This window comes from Pelodiscus sinensis, chromosome 3 (assembly GCF_049634645.1).
Source record: "Pelodiscus sinensis isolate JC-2024 chromosome 3, ASM4963464v1, whole genome shotgun sequence".
NCBI classification, from domain to species: Eukaryota; Metazoa; Chordata; order Testudines; family Trionychidae; genus Pelodiscus; species Pelodiscus sinensis.
Window position 1 is genome coordinate 41293480 of NC_134713.1, and position 18558 is coordinate 41312037.

The window sequence follows — 18558 nt, forward strand, 5'->3', positions numbered from 1 at the left end:
TAGTTTGAAGCTATTGGCAGCTGATCTACACAGTAATAAGAACATTTTTGCAATAAATATCCTGTTTAAACAGTTTGGTTCTCCTTTTATTAATGTACTGCTATAAACTACGTTTGACATTTATTATGTTTGTATGAACAGTAACACTATCAGCAGAACATTATACTGAAGAGATAAAATAACCTGTTTTATTGATGTTTGTTCTATCTGTCAGATTAACAGATTAAATGGAAATATATATTGATAATCATTGAGAAATGTACTCTGGTATAGCTCTTTTACCTATAGTAACTTGAAATATTAAAATGTATTGCATGCAAGCACCAGTAGTAATGGATTTTTAAATCCTCTATTTAATTTTCCCCATGCCTTATTCTCATACTGGTATTAATGAACTTTGGCAATCTAACATGAAAATGGTGCATCAGTGATGGGTAAAATTTTGTTAGTAATAAGGATGATTTTGTCTGTCCTTTCCTTTCTCCTTTCCAAATAGAAGTCTTCCTTTGCAAATCTTTTGAGAATTTAAAAAACAAAAAATCAAATCACTTCATGGTCAACAATTATTCCTTTAATTGTCAAATATTGGAAGGAAAATACAAACTATGTAGTATTTCATAGTCATACGAATAACTAGTAGTATAGAGCTGTCTTGTTAAGGAAGAAGCACTGACCTAAGGAATTTTTAATTTCTTCTCAAACCTGTCTTGATTTTTGCTATGTTCCTGCCTGTCGTACAGTGTTGTTAGATCAAGGCCCTTTATCCTGGAGTCACTTCTATTACAATGCTGATTTTTTTTCTCTACATTTTAGTTTCTAAATGATTTTTAAGAATCTCGGGCAGTTATAAACAGAATATTCTAACCACATAACCCTTCTTTATAGTTTTATACAAGGAATATAGATGTTTCTCATTAACAATGTATTTTACAAGTATGGTTTCTTTTTTTTTTTTGAATCTCTTTTTAAAAGTCTAGGTGGTTGTAGAAAGAGAGTAATGTAAATGTTGAACACTTTTTTAAGAGTTGGGATTTAGTTTTCAAATACTGATCCAGTTGAGCCAATTTCTAATACAGTTTGTCAAAGATTGACAGTTTCCATACATTGTGTGCAAGTCTCGGGTTAGTTTTCAAACATTATTTAATGCCTGATGTAAAAAGACCATTATTCTAATTACAGTACTTATATAAAAATGGTTGAATTAAAACTAGGATACCTATGAATTACCATTTAGAACTACTTTTGATGTGAAATACCCTTGCAACTTTCTGAAGAATACAGATTTCCTCAGGTGTTTTGGACCTAAATTTCTCCCTCCTGTTTGGTGTGCTATAGAATTTGGTTCCTTCCTTTCCTGCTTCATTGAAGGCTCCAGTAGAGTTGGGTTGTCATATATTTTTAATTTATGAATCACTTTGGAATATGGTAGGGTAATAAGCTATATATAAATATGAACTGTTGTTGATTTTGATTGAATAGCCTTTGGATTTTTTTTTAATCTGATGTGATTAATCTTAACTTATATTTTTCAGAGTTTTTGAAAATTTACCTTACAGGGTTTATGAAGGTTAATTCATTTCATTCTTATAGAATGGTTTGAGATCTTCAAATAGAAAGCAATGTATTTTGCAAGTGCCTTAGTGACAAAAATATTTTTAAAAAGCCTTCTAAAGTTAGGGACCTAAAGTCTGTATTCACTTAACTAAATAAGTGTCTGAGCAAAAAACACCCCTACACATTATTATAATAATCGTTGTCCAAAATATGCCTGAGGTATCATTTAAAAGCTAATAACAATATCTTCTATATATATATTAGATAATGCTATTAAGAGTTATGAACATAAGATGAAACTGATTACAGTGTGTTTACTGGATACGTCTGGGGATTGGGTTAACCAGTTTCTTAAAGACAGAAGATAATCTGACTCCTCTAGCCAGCTGTCAAAGTTGATTGCTAATCACCAGTCAAGTGACTTTTTTTTTCAATAAAAGAATTGTGAGAATAGATCAATTAGAATTTTAACGAAAAACCAAAATGGACATTTTTTTTCACCATGCAACTCCCTGTCTCTATCAAGTTGTAATGAACTTTATTTAGGGGTAACCCTTAGGAAAATGCAGTTGAAAGGCTTATTGGACTACAAAAGAGAGGGGCAAAACATATCCCAAGCTTGCTCTCATTCTTTCTGTGACCTAAGAAGACAAAGGAAATAGTCCTTTGAATTTGGGGGAATATCTAACCTGAGAATTTGGCCAATAATATTACTGGGTACCTAAATGTAGCTTGTTTACATTTAATTACTAGAAAGCATTTTCTTTTTATTTCTCTTGTAACCATTTCTGACTATCATACCTTATACTTGTACTCATTTAAAATCTCTTTATTGTTAAATATTCTTGTTTTATTTTTAATCAAAATGAATATAGTTTTGTGTGTTAAACTGAATTTAAAGTAGCATACTGCTATATATTGACGCCTTATCTGAACTGTCCAGGAGAAGGCTAAACAGTACAGAATACACATTTTGGGGAAAATTTGGGGTCACTTTGTAGATAGCAACCAAGGTTGGTGGAAACTAGACTGTGACTGGAGTGTTGCTAACAAGATGGTAGTGTCAATATAGCTATACACAGACACTCAGCATGTGAGTTGAATGCTGCTAGGCTGTTTGTGAGAAACCCCGTCTGGGAGCTACAAGAGCAAAGCACTGAGAGGCACCTGGTTACCGGCAGTGACACAACTTCTCGCTGGTTTGAATTGCATCCTGGAATGCGATAGTGACCTTATTTCCAAAAGTGCCCAGCAACCTGTAACTCTATGGAAAAATCTCATGAAATTAACCAATGATAATATTTTGGATACAATCTCTCTCACTTTCTAAGTACAACAATATTAATGCCTATTAAGTGCTTTGAAGAGTTATAGTTCACAGCCTCCTTTTCAGATTGCTAACTATAATTCTCTCAGTTATATAGATGAAAAAATTGGGAAACACCGGTCGCCATGCCCAAAGTTACCCAGGAAGTTTATCAGATGGGAGTAGAGCTAGATCTCATGACTTAGTCTTATTCTGACCATATATCTTTCTGGGTTAGGTGGATCAGTATATCAGTTTGTTTCCTGGAGCAACTTATTTAGACCTTTTAGAAGCATTTTAAAAATTTACTATTGTAAAAAGAAATTAATTTTAGGTCATGAAATATTATAGCACAGCTCAATATTTTCAAGATAATTTTGAAATGCATATCCTTTTCATAATGTTAAGTATACTTTAAACTAGGGATGTTAACTAACGATTAATTTACTAGTCAAATAGTCAATGGAATTTCCATCAACTACTCGGCATTCCTCCTTTGAAATGTACAAGAACCCCATCAGGAGGAATTAGGAACTCCACATGCAGCCCAAGGCCAGTGGGGGCTCTTGTGCTTTTCAAAGTGGAAGCTCCAGCATGGAGCCTGGAGTCAGCGATTTGAAATGCCACGCAGCACCTAGGGTCCTGGGCTCTGCCCGGCATTTCTATGGAACCTGGAATCAGTTGAGGACTCCACAGCTGACCCCGGGTTCCGCGCAGCATTTCCCCAGAACCCGGGGTCAGCAGGGGGACTCCCCACTTCATCTCGGGTTCTGCAGAAATTCCTCCTGGAGCCTGGGATCAGCTAGACCCCAGCTGACCCCAGGTTCCACGAGGCATTGCCATTTTGTAATGCCACCTTGGTGTTTCAAAGCAGCACTGCACGGAGCTGACCCGGTGCTCCATGCAGTGCTGTCCCCTTGAAATACTATGGCGGCATTTCAAAGGGGCAGCGCCGCATGGAGCTGACCTCGGGCTTCATGCAGCGCTGACCCTTAAACACTGAGGTGGTGTTTCAAAGCGGCAGCACTGCACAGAGCCTGAGTACAGGCTCCATGCAGCACTGTTGCTTTGAAGTATCCCCTCTTCCCCCCCCCCCACCCCTTGCTGCCTCTATCTGATAGAGCGGGGGAGGGAGGAGAGGGAAATCGACTAGTCAATTGACTATCTGATAACTATTTCGATAGTCTACTAGTCCTTAACATCCTTATTTTAAACTGCATTTTATGGCACATCAAATACTTGATTGCATTTCCAGAGGAAGTATATATTTGCAGATAGTAATCTTAGTTTGCAGTAATTATTTTTAATTATGTAAATGGACAGGGGTAATGACCCTTTTTGTAAAGGTTGTCCTTATAAATATTATAGTGCCTTAATTTAAAAATAAAATTGCTGCTGTAGATTCTGTTTCCAGATGAGAAAATATTTGGTTTGGATTTGAAGCAACTGCATGCAGTTTTGGAAGGGGATGGGAATGAGATAAGAGACTGATGGTTCCTTGACTGATGGCTCTGAATATTCCCACTTATGGGGTAATGAGCCACCTTGTGGTGGCACTCTCAGCTTGCAGTGTCAGCTAGGCATTGGTTCTCAACCGTAGGCCATATGTCTCCCCAGGGGCCACACCCTACCTCTAGGGGGCCACATGGAAAAAACAGAGCATTAAGTAAATTATGTACCTTTTTTTCCAACTAACAGCGGCTATGAGGGGTGCCACAGAGGTATACGAGACTCAGAAGAGGGCCATGAGCAAAAAAAGGTTGAGAAACACTAAGCTAGAGCACTCACCTTCCCCTCCTTCCTCTCTTCCCCCAGCATCACTGATATTCTGGGTGAGGTTATATAAGGTGTGAAGCATCCTCAGTTCTTTCCAACTGTGTGCATGGGTGGATGTGAATCTCTCCAGTCTGTTTGGGAGCTGGAGTCTTTTTCTTAAAATAGTGTTAGCTGTTAATATAGTTAATGTTTTCTGTCATTCTGGGTTATAGTGGAATTGAAAAAGCAGAGGAAGCCAGGATTCAAGAGGGGCACTTTCTGCCCATATGTCTTTCTGGCGTCCAGTGACCACATGCAGTACCTCAACTGTTTGGGAGGAGGACACCAATTTTTTGGATATTTGATTTGCTGTAACTTTCATCCTACAGCCTGCAAGGACCTTCTCATGAAAACACTCAGAGCTAGACCCTTTGGACTGGATCAGTTCATAGATCCAAGGTCTCAGAGGCCAGTCATGGCTCCTATGTGGTCTAGTCACTCCAAGTGACCAAAGGGTTTCAAGAAACTGAAATCCTTGTTGCATCTGGATTCAGTTCCTGTAGCTCCCTCAGTAAAGCTCCTGAGACTACTTATGTCCAGATCAGGGCTGTGTGGTCATCTTGAGTTGACCCACTAGTGAGCTTGAATTGAAGCTGGTTGCAACAAAGTCCAATGAAAAGTGTGACCTCTTCTGTTCCCCAGTGGGTAGGGACTATCTCTGTCAGAGATTTTCCTGCTGCATTGTTGAATGGGCTTGGGCTATGCCTTTCGCCCCTTTTTATTGATACAGAAGGTGGTGAGATACACCAGGACAAGCACAGATGATTACAGCCCTGTGTGGATACAAAATTTGTATCTGCAGCTGCATCTGTATCCCAAAAATGAGCTAAGAGTATCTGCATTCACATCTGCAAATGCAGATACCTGTGGATATAAAATGGATATCTGCACATTTTCAGGGTTCTAGATATAAAATGTGTATCTACATCTGCAGAAATGAGCTGCAGATGCAGACACCTGTGGATATAAAGCAGATATCCACTGACTTTCAGGGCTCTGAAGATGATTATCATTGCCCTGGCTAGACCACATCAACAATGATTTACTGATCTTTAGCTCCTCAGTAGAGTATTAATGTATCTAGCACTATCTCCAAACCTATTGTTTCAGCAAGAAGGCAGGAATCTTTCTCACAGATCCACAGGCTCTTTACCTGTTGATGTGAGCAATTAGACTCCTGCACCATCTTCTGTATAATCTCATCCTCAGTGCATCCTTGTCACTGAAATGAGCTGACTGCTAGAAGAAGGTTCTACTATGAAACACCGCAAAACAGCAGATGCTGTACACTGTAATTGTGAATACGCAGAGCCATCTTGAAATACACCAATTGTCAGTGAGTAACTTTCCATTTTGGGCTGCTTTGTATATGGGAGGCCAAAGTGAAGTGAAAGTGTAATTTTCAATTTGCCATTGGTGATCTCTTGATGGGGAAATACATTTATTCTCATTTTATTTTCTTTGATAAGCAGTGATGACTGAGACTTCATAATGTTTTTAATGGCTTGTGAGCTCCTTGGATTCAGTTTGATTTTTTGGGTGCAAAATTTTATTTTATAAAGATTTTCATTTAGATATGTATGAATTTAGGTATAATGAAAAGTGTCAGATGGACTTTCTTTGTAGTCTCCTAGCTTCTCTGTTGGACATAGCTTGAACAGCAGAACTGAATGCCTCCTCATGCTACTTCTTCCTATTACAACTCTCTTCCAGATAGTTCACCTTATGCAGCCTTTCCCTGTGTGAGAGGGTCCTTATCACATTACCAGTCTGCTCAGTCATTCAGCCTGCAGGATTCTTAGGAATCATGGTTTAAGTGGCTTCAGTCTTTTTTTTTTTTTTTTTTTTTAAGTAGTTCCTGACTTTAATTTGGTAACTTCTTTTGCCCTAAATGCAAGACTAAAATTCTATTCTTGAATGGAATTAAATAAAGTTCCCCCCTGAATACTCTCCTTTTTAACATAGGAGTAACTCTATCTGTGGACAGGATATGAAAGCTAAAATTATGAGAGCACTCTGCTAGATATAAAGGTTTATTAATACAAGAGAAACAATTAAATCCTTGCCATTAGAATAAACTGAAGATCCACCATTCATCTTTGAGTAACTCAGTTGGGAGCTGCATTGGTTCTCAAAAACACGAACTAATCAGTCCTACTTTGGGAAACTGTGGGTCTGCTCTGCAATTGCTATTTTAGCCTTAAGGTTGCAGCATGCATGTCCATGGATAGAGATTGGGAAATTGATGTCAGTAGATGTGTGTAATTCCTTATCTGCCTAGTTCTGCCTCTCTGTCTCCTCAATGGAACACATGCACACACACAGGAGGCCACCCCTTCATGTCCTCCAAGAGCTATGAGTCAACACCCAATTCTGGGTTTGTTTGGTTCTCCCCTTACACATAGGTATTGCATATAAGGCCATCTACAAGGGGAAGGAAGGGCCTGATGGTATTACTTACCTGCTCTATGCTGCTGAATGGTACCTACTATTGTATTTTTAAAAATCTACTAAGATTATGCAGGCTTCAGGTGAAAATTAGTAACAAAGACATACTTTAAATGCTACAAGCAACTGCTTTGTAATTAATATAAAAAGTATGTATCTGAAAAATGTACAGGAATTAATAACTATTTATTTTGCTCAATTCTGTATTTTCTTACCTGTACTTTAGTTCTTCACTTGCTAGATAGAAATGTTCATACAATGAATATGCCTCATTTCCTTCCCAGTCTTTCAGGTGTATTTTAAGAACATAGCGTTTCTGATTAGTCAGTTGAGAAACTAACTCATTTCCCAGCCAGTACTCCCCAGCAGGATCACCAAATCCCTGTAATCCAAGTTGTATATTTAAATAACTTTAATTTGTTTTGCTTTGATTTTGAAATCAGTTCATCAATTTTTAAATGTAATTGCTTTGTCAACACAAAGTGTACTACAGATATGACGAGTCTAGGTCTTTGGTATTTCACATTTTGGATTTCAGCAGGGACCAATTTAGGAACTTGAAACAATGTATCAGTATTAGACTTATTAGATTTGGGAAACATTTGCCAGTGAAAACACAAATATATAAATAACTTAATAAAATTAAGTGGACGCACCATGAAATAGCTGACTTAGGAAAAAATTGCTACATTTCTTTGTAAAAACAAACATTATACTTGCAAGTCTCTGCTTAGGCAAACAATTTATATTTGCTCTGGTATTTCCCAAATGAAAGCACAGTTCTTCATCTCAGTACTGTAATGCAACTTTAGAATCTGTTTAGGCAGTACTGTTTAGGCAGTACAGTACAGTTGCTTTAAGTAACTGATTAATATTTGTCTGTATAAATTTCAGAGTATTAATTTAGATTTAAACTTCAAAAAAGTGTGGCTCTTACCATCTTATACTCTTTCCATGTCCGGTGAAAGTCTACACTGCCATCTTCACGTCTCTGAATTACTGTCCATCCCCCACCACTGCTTTCCATATCACAATATGTCTGTTAGTAAGAAGAGTGTGTTATTGCATAATTGCAGGTACTCAAATACCAATGGGCAGAGTTTGCATATATATATATATATATAATCTCAATCACAGTATACATTGAAACTACTGTTTCTTTTGTTTGTCTGATAGAGCCTGCTAGGTTTGCTAACATCTGTGATGCTGAGTTGTTTTGATTAGCTTGCAGTCTAGTTTGTAATTAATGGTGATATTGAAATGTAAGGGAAAGTTTTTTGAGATACTATACTTCCTGTATATTGGGTTTATGTTGTATTGTTTAGTGCATCAGAATTCAATCCTTCCTTGATGTGCCTTTGCTATAGTTAGAGCTGTAACAACACAATTGGCAGAGCCAGTTATGACAGTACTGCCAAATCTGCTGCTGCAGGGAGGCCCAGGATATGGAATCCTCACTGGGAATGTCTACACTGCCCAAAAAAAAAAAAAAAAAAAAAAGACCCACAGCAGCAAGTTTCAGAGACTGGAACAACTAACTCAGGGTCATGGGGCTTGTGCTACAGGGCTAAAAATAACAAACAAAGGCTTGCCTCTTTAATTTACCCCAAAAGGGTGGACAGCAGTTGGAGTCATTAGTGGAATACCATTTTTAAAAGAAATATGTATTAGTGCACTAATAATAGCTGGAAAAAACTCATGTCTCTTTGGTACAACATGCTCTTACTAGTGTTAACGAGAGCTAACAAGAACTAAATTCAATTGAGATATTTAAAAGAAAATAGTATGTTTGGGTACTTATACATTCTGGCACCCTATACATGCAGTGCTTTCACTGACCTACTGAGGAAAGTTACTTCATTGTTTACATGAGTTACCTCAATGTTTACATTCAAATGGCTTATATATTATGGGACTGCTACTCTTTCCCATTTCTATGTTGAACAGGTGCTTAAAAAGTCTAATGACACGGTCTTCAAATGTGACTAGTAATGTTGAATGGCTCAGTTTTGCGGTGCGCAGTTGGATACTGCTTTAAAACATCTGATTTTTGAAAAGTACTGGCATCTCCCTTCTGAAAATCACCACTTCCTGAAATATCTCAATTAGCTACTTCTGAAAATTTTACACTAAGTCCAAATATGGCTGTACTGATAAACAGAATCAAAGAGATGAACTGTTGAGATAATTGTTCCTGTCTAATTTTAGTACAAATATTGTCTAGTGTACCATATGGGAGGAGTGGTGGTTTGGTATATTTAACCTCAGGAGATTAAGAACAGTTTTTCAACATTACGCATCAAAACATTTTTTTCCCCATTTTAAAATACAGTATGATTTGTGATCATTTTTTATCTTAAGAACGTAAAAATGGCCATATTGGCTAAGGCCAAAGGTCCATTTAGCCCAATACTCTGTATTCTGACAGTGGTCCATTCTAGATACATTAGACAGAATAAATAGAACAAGGACATTTTGAGTAATCCTTCTTGTCAACCGTTCCTAGCTTCTGACAATTAGAGGTTTAGGGACATCCAGGGTATTGGGTAACATTTGTGACTATCTTGGCTAATAACCAATGATAGGCTTATCCATGATTCTAATTATTTTTTTGAACTCAGTTATAGTTTTGGCCTTCATAACATTCCATGGCAACAAGTTTCACTAAGTTGATTGTACATTGAGCCAAACTTGTACAAACATGCTTACATGGGTTATCTTTAAATATCAGTATTACCTTGCACAGAGAAGTGTTAATATGAGTTATTAGGGAGGCATACCTATATTTTTCTATTCTCAGTATATGTAAGTACTTTGCACACACTGCTTTTATGACTTAGTTTTATTATAGCATTTATTACACTTAAATGTAAGTAAGAATTTCTGTTTGGAAGTGCTGTTTTCTATAATTTTTTAAACTGGCTGTAAAGAATTTCTCTTGTGCAGAAATTGTTTAAGTAACTTTCAAATAAAATATTTGTATTATGGTTTTTCAGGAAAAAATATATTTTAGTTAAAAGTACCTCTTGACTTTGAAACAATTTGGATTTTTAATGTGGCATCCATAGTGCACAATATAAAATGAATTACATCAGTTTCTGCAGCCAGTGTGATGAAAGACTGACTTCAACAGCTGTAGCTAAACTAGTAATTTAATTAGATTGCTTGAGGCTAAATTGTGTGTTAAAAACTTAAAGTTAAGCCACTATTTTTGACATTTACTTGAAGTTATTGCAAAGCTTTGAGAATCTCTAAAGATGTCCGCCTGAGTTAAGGTTCGCTTTAATATTGTGTGTAAATATAGGACTTGGTATGCCAATTTCGGAGTATAAATACAAAAATATTTTTGGTCATTTACTAGAAACGTGGAGGGATCTGTGGTATTATTATTATTTTATTACACATAGAAAGCCAGCTTTTAAGCCAGCTCCCTCTGAGCACCACACCGTAGAACTGCCTGCCTCCCTCTCACCTCCATTGCTGCCTCTGATACAGAGTCAGTAATGGGGGGAAAGAAAGGAGGGGAGGGAGAGCCGGTGTTTGCAGGGACCCAGCTTAAAAGCCTGCTCCTGCACCCTCCCTCCCCCCCACATGTAAATGTATAACCGCTGAAAAATTGAGCAGTTACTTGTTTATACAAATATACACATTTTAACATCTCTGTATAGCATAAATGTTGGTTTAAAGACATGATTAATTCAAGAATAGTGATAGAAATGTAGCCGTGTTAGTCTGGTGTAGCTGAAACAAAATACAGGACTAACAAGATGGTTTATTAGATGATGAGCTTTCGTGGGCCAGACCCACTTCCTCAGATCAAATAGTGGAAGAAATTATTCACAACCATATATACCACAGGATACAATTTTAAAAAATGAACACATATGAAAAGGACAAATCACATTTCAGAACAGAAGGGGGATGCGGGGGGGGGGGGGGGAGAGGAAGGTTTGTCCAATGTACATAGCAGACGGACACTTTCGGCACATGATAGCATAAATTATATTTCTGGATGCGCAGGAATATGTATTCTTGATCTTATAACTAATTGATCCAAAGGATCAATGCCCACAAAACAGATATTAGACAGGATCACAAAGAAAAAACAGTTTCTTGCCATTTCAACCAGAAAGGACATTGTCTCAACGACCTAATCACATGCATCCTACTCTAGAAGACTTTCAAATCTGCACTTGAAAGGGAATCCTCTGAACTGTCATTAATGCTAAAATTCGACACTCTCCACGGGGGGCTGTTCAAAGACCCCAACTACCTTACCCACTACAAAGATAGCTTCCCCAATTATCACCTCTAATACCATTAGCTCACAGACATCTACCTTTCCCCACCTCTAATATCATTAACTCACAGACATTTACCTTCCTTCCCCTCCCCCCCCCCCCCCCCGCATCGCCCCTCTTCTGAAACGTAATTTGTCCTTTTCATATGTGTTCATTTTTTTTAATTGTATCCTTTGGTATATATGGTTGTGACTATTTTCTTCCACTATTTGATCTGAGGAAGTGGGTCTGGCCCACGAAAGCTCATCATCTAATAAACCATCTTGTTAGTCTTTAAAGTGCTAGATAGTCCTGTATTTTGTGATTAATTCAGTTTTAGAAATGTTAGGCCATATTTAATTTGGTGGAATTAGATTCACATTTGCTAGTGGCAAATTTCATCCTTTTACTACAGTAGTGTTCTATTTTTCAGACCTTTTAATCTATTTTGCCTTATAAAGCTGAGTAAAGCTTCATACTTCCTTTTTATACTACTACTATTGTAGCTTAATCATGGAATAATTGTTCCGGGTTATTTTTAATGTGAACTAAATTGACGCTCAATATGAATGTTGTGTTCTAGGCTTAATTGCAACTCTTTAAATGTGAACAAAGTATATATTAAATTAGACCAAGCTTCCTAGTTCTGTGGGAAGGAGAACAGTGTTTCCAATAGATAAAATAGCCATACTTCATGAAAAATGCCTGTAGTGATTCCTCTTTGGACTGAGATTTCATCGGCTAAGCAGTATTAGGTCTAGTTAATACTTATATGGGAGCCCCTAAGGAAAATGAGAGTTACAGGAAATGGTTTTGAGAGTAAATTTGTAATCCTACAAAGTAATGCTAGGAGAACATTTTGCTGGAGATGTGAAACACAGGCTATGGTCATTAATGATCCCTTTTCTGTGTGTCTTAAAAATTTACCTGTTTTTTTAAAAAAATATTGTTTCCAGGACATTCAGCCACAAGTTTGTTTTGAATATTGTTAGCTAGTGGCTAGTTCAGAGTTTTCCTGTAAGTTTACAGAGTGTATACAGAGTCCTAAAAACAAATAACATAAAGTATTAAAGGGATAGTTGTGAATTTCAAATGTAAAAAGTCTCAGAAGGATAGCCATATTAGTCTGTAACTTAAATGAGTACTCCTGTGGCACCTTAGAGACTAACAAAAATAAATAATATCATGAGCTTTCATGGGTAAAACCCACTTCATCAGATGATGAACTGGAATGGAAATAATAGAACCAAGATATTTATAATAGGGGGGAAGCTAATTAAGTGGTATGAAAGTGTCCCATTCTGAGGTTTTGATGTCAAAATGCAGTTATTAAAGGCAGAGGAGATTGGCTTTATAATTGCAACATCCAGTTAACATCCTTGTTTGAGCCCAGTATCTAATTAATGGATGAATACCAGTTTGTCTGTCTGTCTGTGTCTGTCTGTCTGTAATTGGCTGGTTAAATTCCTTTATGGAAGAATACCTACTTTTAAATCCATGGTTGAGTCACGAGGTCGGTTAAAATGTTCCCCGTACAGATTTGCAAAAGCGGCGAGGAGTCCTGTGGCACCTTATAGACTAACTGAAGTGTTGGAGCATAAGCTTTCGTGGGCAAAGACCTACTTCATCAGATGCACGATGTGGGTCTTTGCCCACGAAAGCTTATGCTCCAACACTTCAGTTAGTCTATAAGGTGCCACAGGACTCCTCGCTGCTTTTGCAGATTCAGACTAGCACAGCTACCCCTCTGATACTTGACACCATGCAGATTTATGTTTCACCAAATCCGATGTCTAATTTGTGTCCATTTATCCTTTGTGGTAGCAACTGTCCAGTTTGGCCAATATACGTGGCACGGGGGCATTGCTGGCACTTGATGGCATATATCATATTAGAGGATGTGCAGTTGTATGAGCCCTTGATGGTGTGGTTAGGTCCTATGTAGTTAGGTCCTATGATGGGGTTGCTAGTATAGATATGTAGATAGAATTGGCAATATGGTTTCTTGGAGGGGTAGATTTCTGGGTAAGTGTATCTGAGGAGTGATGTGTGGCTGCTGGAAAGTATTTGCTTCAGGTTGGGGATATGTCTGTTGGTGCGGATTACCAGCAGACACACACCACACCTCAAAACTAATAGGAATGATCACAAGAAGTTGTTCCCCTAAAAAGTTAGTCATGTTTTTATGAATTTTTAACAGTAGTGATTTTATAAATATAATCTTAAAACAAATTTTTCCACTTTAAAGAATTTTGAAACAGTTGGATTTTTAATCTGTAGTACATTGTTGTTTTGGAAGTTACCAGTTTTATAGCCATTAAAGTCAATTTTATTGGTAGAAAAAATATTCCAAGCTGAAGTGAATGTGCCAGCATACCTCACCTCCTATTTTGAAGATGGCAGCTATAAGGAGTGAGAAGGTAGCTGTCACCCTGAGATTCTGATGTATGAATTCTCAAGGTGCCATTTTGTGTGTTCGTTCATTCATTCATTTCCACAAGGAAATGGACTGAGAACAAAAAGTAATTACATACATATTAGGAAATGGCCTACAAACAGTAATAAACTTTCTTTACTTCCAATCTTGACTGGCTAGGGACCTCATCTTATAAAACAATCTCATAGTCAATGTTATTCGTGAAAACAAACCCCTTTGACTTTAGGATCAGTGCCCCAAGCAGTGAAATTTAGAGTTCTTTTACTAACTACTTAACTGATGCAGGCTACTAACTTTCTCTGCTAAATAAAATATTTATTATACATGTGGTAATTTAAATATATATTTCAAGAATTTTTGAGGTTTAAAGATCAGACCTTCAGGCTGGCCAATGAGAAAATAAAAGAATAAAGATAAGGAGTAAAGAGAAATAAAAGTTAAGTAAATGAAACTAAATTGAGGGGAATAAGATACTTTAGAAGGATTTATCAAAGTATATTGATTTTAAAAAAATCTTATAAGCCTAAGGAGAGAGATGGACCATGTGACTAATGGGAAGCTACATGGATAAATGCTTAATTTAAAATAAACACAATGGATTTATTATATTAAAATCAGCTTCCAAGGACAGGGATTTCTTTTCATTCAGTGATTTATGTGAAAGCTGAAATATGGGAGATGGCTAATTCATGTATATAATTGACTAAAAATTCCTTTAAAGGGATTATATTCAAATGAAAACAGTATACAGGCAGTCCCCGGGTTACGTACAGGATAGGGACTGTAGGTTTGTTCTTAAGTTGAATTTGTATGTAAGTCAGAACTGGTACATATTGTAGGGGAAACTCTAGCCAAACATTTCTCCAGAGGTCAGTTTTATTTTCCCACACCTCACTTCCCTCAGTCCTTTATTCTCAAGCTGAGGTGTCTGCTGAGAAAAGCCGCTCCGCGTCTCCTTTGTCTGCTGGGGGGGGGGGGGGGGCGCTAGCTTCGCATCTCCCTGGTCTGCTGGGGGGAAGCAGCTAGTGTGGGGTTGCCTCACCCCGTTTGTAAGTAGGGATCCGATGTAAGTCGGATCCATGTAACCCGGGGACTGCCTGTATAAAGCTTTCTCTAGTACTCTTCACTCAGGTATTATTCCCCGGCACTTTAAATGCTCAAGAGAACTCACATTCAGGATGACTAAGTATACAGTAAAACATCAAAGATACGAACACTTAAGGCTTATGGACTTACTAGACACTCTCTGAAACGAGAAGTAATCAGGTGGCAGCAGAGGTGCAAGAAAAAATAAAGCAAGTATTTTACTGCTTTGAAGATTTATCTCTAAGCCTCCGGGCTTCAGTCTGGGGTGGGGAATTAGGACTGAACTTAAATGTTTGCTGTTTGGCTTCCCATGCGTACAAAACACTAACGTGTCAAATTTTGAACAGTTTCCCATTCAAGGAAAAGAAGAAATTCTGGTTATTCTAGTCACATCTCTAGACTATTTAAATTAATAAATAGTTAATTAATACCTCATCCCAGGAGGCATACCTGGGTGGTCGACAAATACCTTTGATGTTGACACCCGCGCGTCCAGACTATCGCACTGAGCCGACAAACAGCTAATCAGCTGTTTGTCGGCTCAGCGCGGCAGCCATGTAAATTTAAATGAAGCGGCGATTATTTAAATCGCCGCTTCATTTTCCTATGTCTGGTAGCCTAATCTACATGCCTCTGGCGACAGAGGCATGTAGTCTAGACGTACCCTCAGATAGAACATCAAACATCCTAGGTTGCATATACTGAGTCTCCCCATCCTCAGGAGTACCCTCCCACTTAGCTATTGGTAAGTCGGGATGCAACTTCTCTCACGAAAACTTCAACAAGTCCCAGTTTTATCCCAGTGGTGAATGGGAACATTTTCAAAATCTCCCAAGGGGAAAGAAAAAAAGTCCTGTCAGGAAACCTTTTTCCTACCCTATCTCTGTACTGCACTTATTTAATTTTGTGTTAGGCTGAAATCTACCAATAATGCAAGATCAGTAACACTGGATATTGTTTTTAAGCAATCAGGGGTCAGAAGTTATTATTAAAGGAAAAGATGAAAATATAACTAAAATAAAAGTACAACTGTTGGGCAAATAAAAAGTCATTATTTTTACCGGTCTATCTGGCAATCCACATCATAAACAGTAGAAATTGTGTTGATTATTTAGAACAGAGGTGGGGCACCTGTTTGGATCGGGGGCCACTGTCCCACAGAAAAATCAGTCAGGAGCTGCACGTAAGTGAGAAGCAAAAAAAACCCCAAACTCCTCATTGATGTGGCCCACTACTAAAAAGGAGAAAGACACTCCCCACATTCCCCTCCATAACAGAACCTGGGGGTCCCAGGCTAGTAGATTTTGTATGCTCCAGCCCCTTTTTAATCTTTTATTTTCTACATTTTCTGATAACATTTTTGTAACTTCTATATTTTATCCTTTTGTAAATATATGGTGGCATGATTAAATCCTAAAGCACTCGTGCTGTTGAAGCAGGTCTGAAAATTATACTTGGGCTGTTAGTCAAGTGCTTTCTAACTTTCATTTTGTCCACCAGTTGATCTTGATGGTTTTATTCCAGGACCCTATTAAATTGTGGCGTATTAAAATCAGATGAAGACATTTAATATGTAAAACTGCCAAGTTCTAGCCAGAGATGGAAGGGAGATTTGAGAGATAATGGAAGGAGTATTGACGTAATTAGTGCAATCATATCACACAAACAATTGCCATTATCTAAATACTTGCCAAAAAAGGACTTAAGAGCACACACCAACAATAACCCCTAACATGGAGCTGCGAGGTGAAATCGCAAGCTGCAGTGCTACTCCAGATCTAAACCCCTGAGCCCTGGTGCTCCCAGGGGACAGAAGCCCTGAGCCCCCCACCAGGAGCTCTGGCAGACTGTAGGGTCAGAAGCCCTGACCACCACCGGGGCTCTGGCTTCCTTCTTCGCCCTCATCCCAACTTCCCTGTGGCTGAAGTCTGTAATGTCTTGAGAGATACAGACCATTTCAGAGTTACAGACAGCCTCCATTCCCGACTTGGGTGTCTGTGACTCTGAGTTCCACCAGACTACTTGTTTTTAAAAGCTTCAGGGGGTAGCCAAGTTAGTCTGTAATAAGAAAAACTTAAACAACAACAATAGTCTTAATAGTACTTTAAAGACTAACAAAACATATAGATTGTATCATGAGCTTTCGTGGCAAAACCTACTTCTTCAGATGACTGGATAATGAGTATAATGAGTCCAGATCCAAGGATAAATAAGAGAAGGAAGGAGTGGGAGGGAGTGATAACAACGCATTATCAACAATCTAGAACCTATTCTGCAACATGACCCCTCACTCTCAAAGACCTTGGGGGGGAAAGGCCTATTGCTTATAGACAACCCCCTAACCTCAAACAAATTATTTCCAGTAACCACGCAACACAGCTACATCATAATCATCCTGGAACCCACCCCTGCAATCAGCCCCAGTGCCAACTCTGCCCACACAACTATCCCAGCAATTTCATCACTGGACCCAATGACATCAGCCACCAAATCAAATGCCAGTAATTCCCCACTGCAATTGGCCAGACTGGACGGGAAAGAATTAGTGGACACAAATCAGATATCCGAAAAGGCAACACACAAAAATCTGTTGGAAAACACTTTAATCTTCCTGGACACTCATTAATGGATCTCCAAGTCACTGTTTTGTTTCAGACCAATTCCATAAGCCAAATACACAGAGAAGGATTAGAACTTCTCTTCATTTACAAGTTTAATTCTCATGCTAATGGTCTAAACAGGGATACTGGATGGCTCACACACTATCTTCCACCTTTTAATAACTTAACCAACCAATGGAGGTGCTAATGGTTCTTAACAGACTCCTGTAACTACTTGAACTATCTACTTACCATTTACATGTTTTGTCAGTCTTTAAAGTGTTACTAGACTAATTGTTGTTGTTTAAGTTTTATCTACTCATTGTTTCTCTCTTTCTTCCTCCCCTCCCCTTTTTCTTCCCTCTCCCCACCACTTCCCTTGTTTATTCTTGGAGCTGGACTCTTTATACTCTGGTCATCTGAAGAAGTGGGTTTTGCCCACGAACGTTCATGATACCATCTGCATGTTTTGGTAGTATATAAAGTGCTACTAGACTATTAGTTGTTGAAGTTTTTTGTTTTTAAAATGTAGTCTAAAGTAGCTACCCCCTGAGACTTGTAACTGTGAGGTTCTACTATAGCTTTTCTATACTAGCATTCCTTTGTTACCTCCTAAGTCTCTCCAGCAGTGTTATCAAGGTTAAGTTTTTTGTTTTTTGCTTTTCCAAACAGGATTAGTGTAGTCTAGGCCTTTTAGTTTTTCCCAATTATGCTGTGGCATGTGAGCTGTCTGTTTGCACATATACAGAGCTGTTGTGTTGTATATGTAACACAGAAGAGTGAAGCAGAACTGCAAAGTCAATAGCATTAGTTTAGTTCTGTTCCGTTCATGTGGAAATGAGCAGTGTAATCCTGGATCCACTGAAGTCAATGGTAAAACTCTCATTGGTTTCAGTGGCACCAAGATTTCATTTAAAGTGTTTTGCATCAGTGTTCAGGCCAACTAGTTCTTTCTAAGTAATTTCAACATGGAGGAATAATAAGCTGCCATTAACAAACTTGAAGAAAATATTAAAGACTAGTTACCAATTT

The 18558-nt window shown here is 38.0% G+C and overlaps 2 protein-coding genes across 11 annotated transcripts in view; one reads left to right on the forward strand and one right to left on the reverse strand.

The window, feature by feature from the left end:
• The window catches only part of MCPH1 (microcephalin 1), a 225446-nt gene that overhangs the window by 84840 nt on the left and 122048 nt on the right, over positions 1–18558 (forward strand). The gene's annotated exons all lie outside the window — the stretch shown is intronic.
• ANGPT2 (angiopoietin 2) overlaps positions 1–18558 on the reverse strand; it is a 58750-nt gene that overhangs the window by 3987 nt on the left and 36205 nt on the right. For all 5 annotated transcript variants that reach the window (XM_075923605.1, XM_006137766.4, XM_006137765.4 and 2 more), the window contains 2 exons: positions 8061–8162; positions 7339–7505 (listed from right to left, as the gene is read on the reverse strand). In XM_075923605.1, the coding sequence (XP_075779720.1) occupies positions 7339–7505; positions 8061–8162 (269 nt within the window). The remainder of the gene's footprint in view (positions 1–7338; positions 7506–8060; positions 8163–18558) is intronic.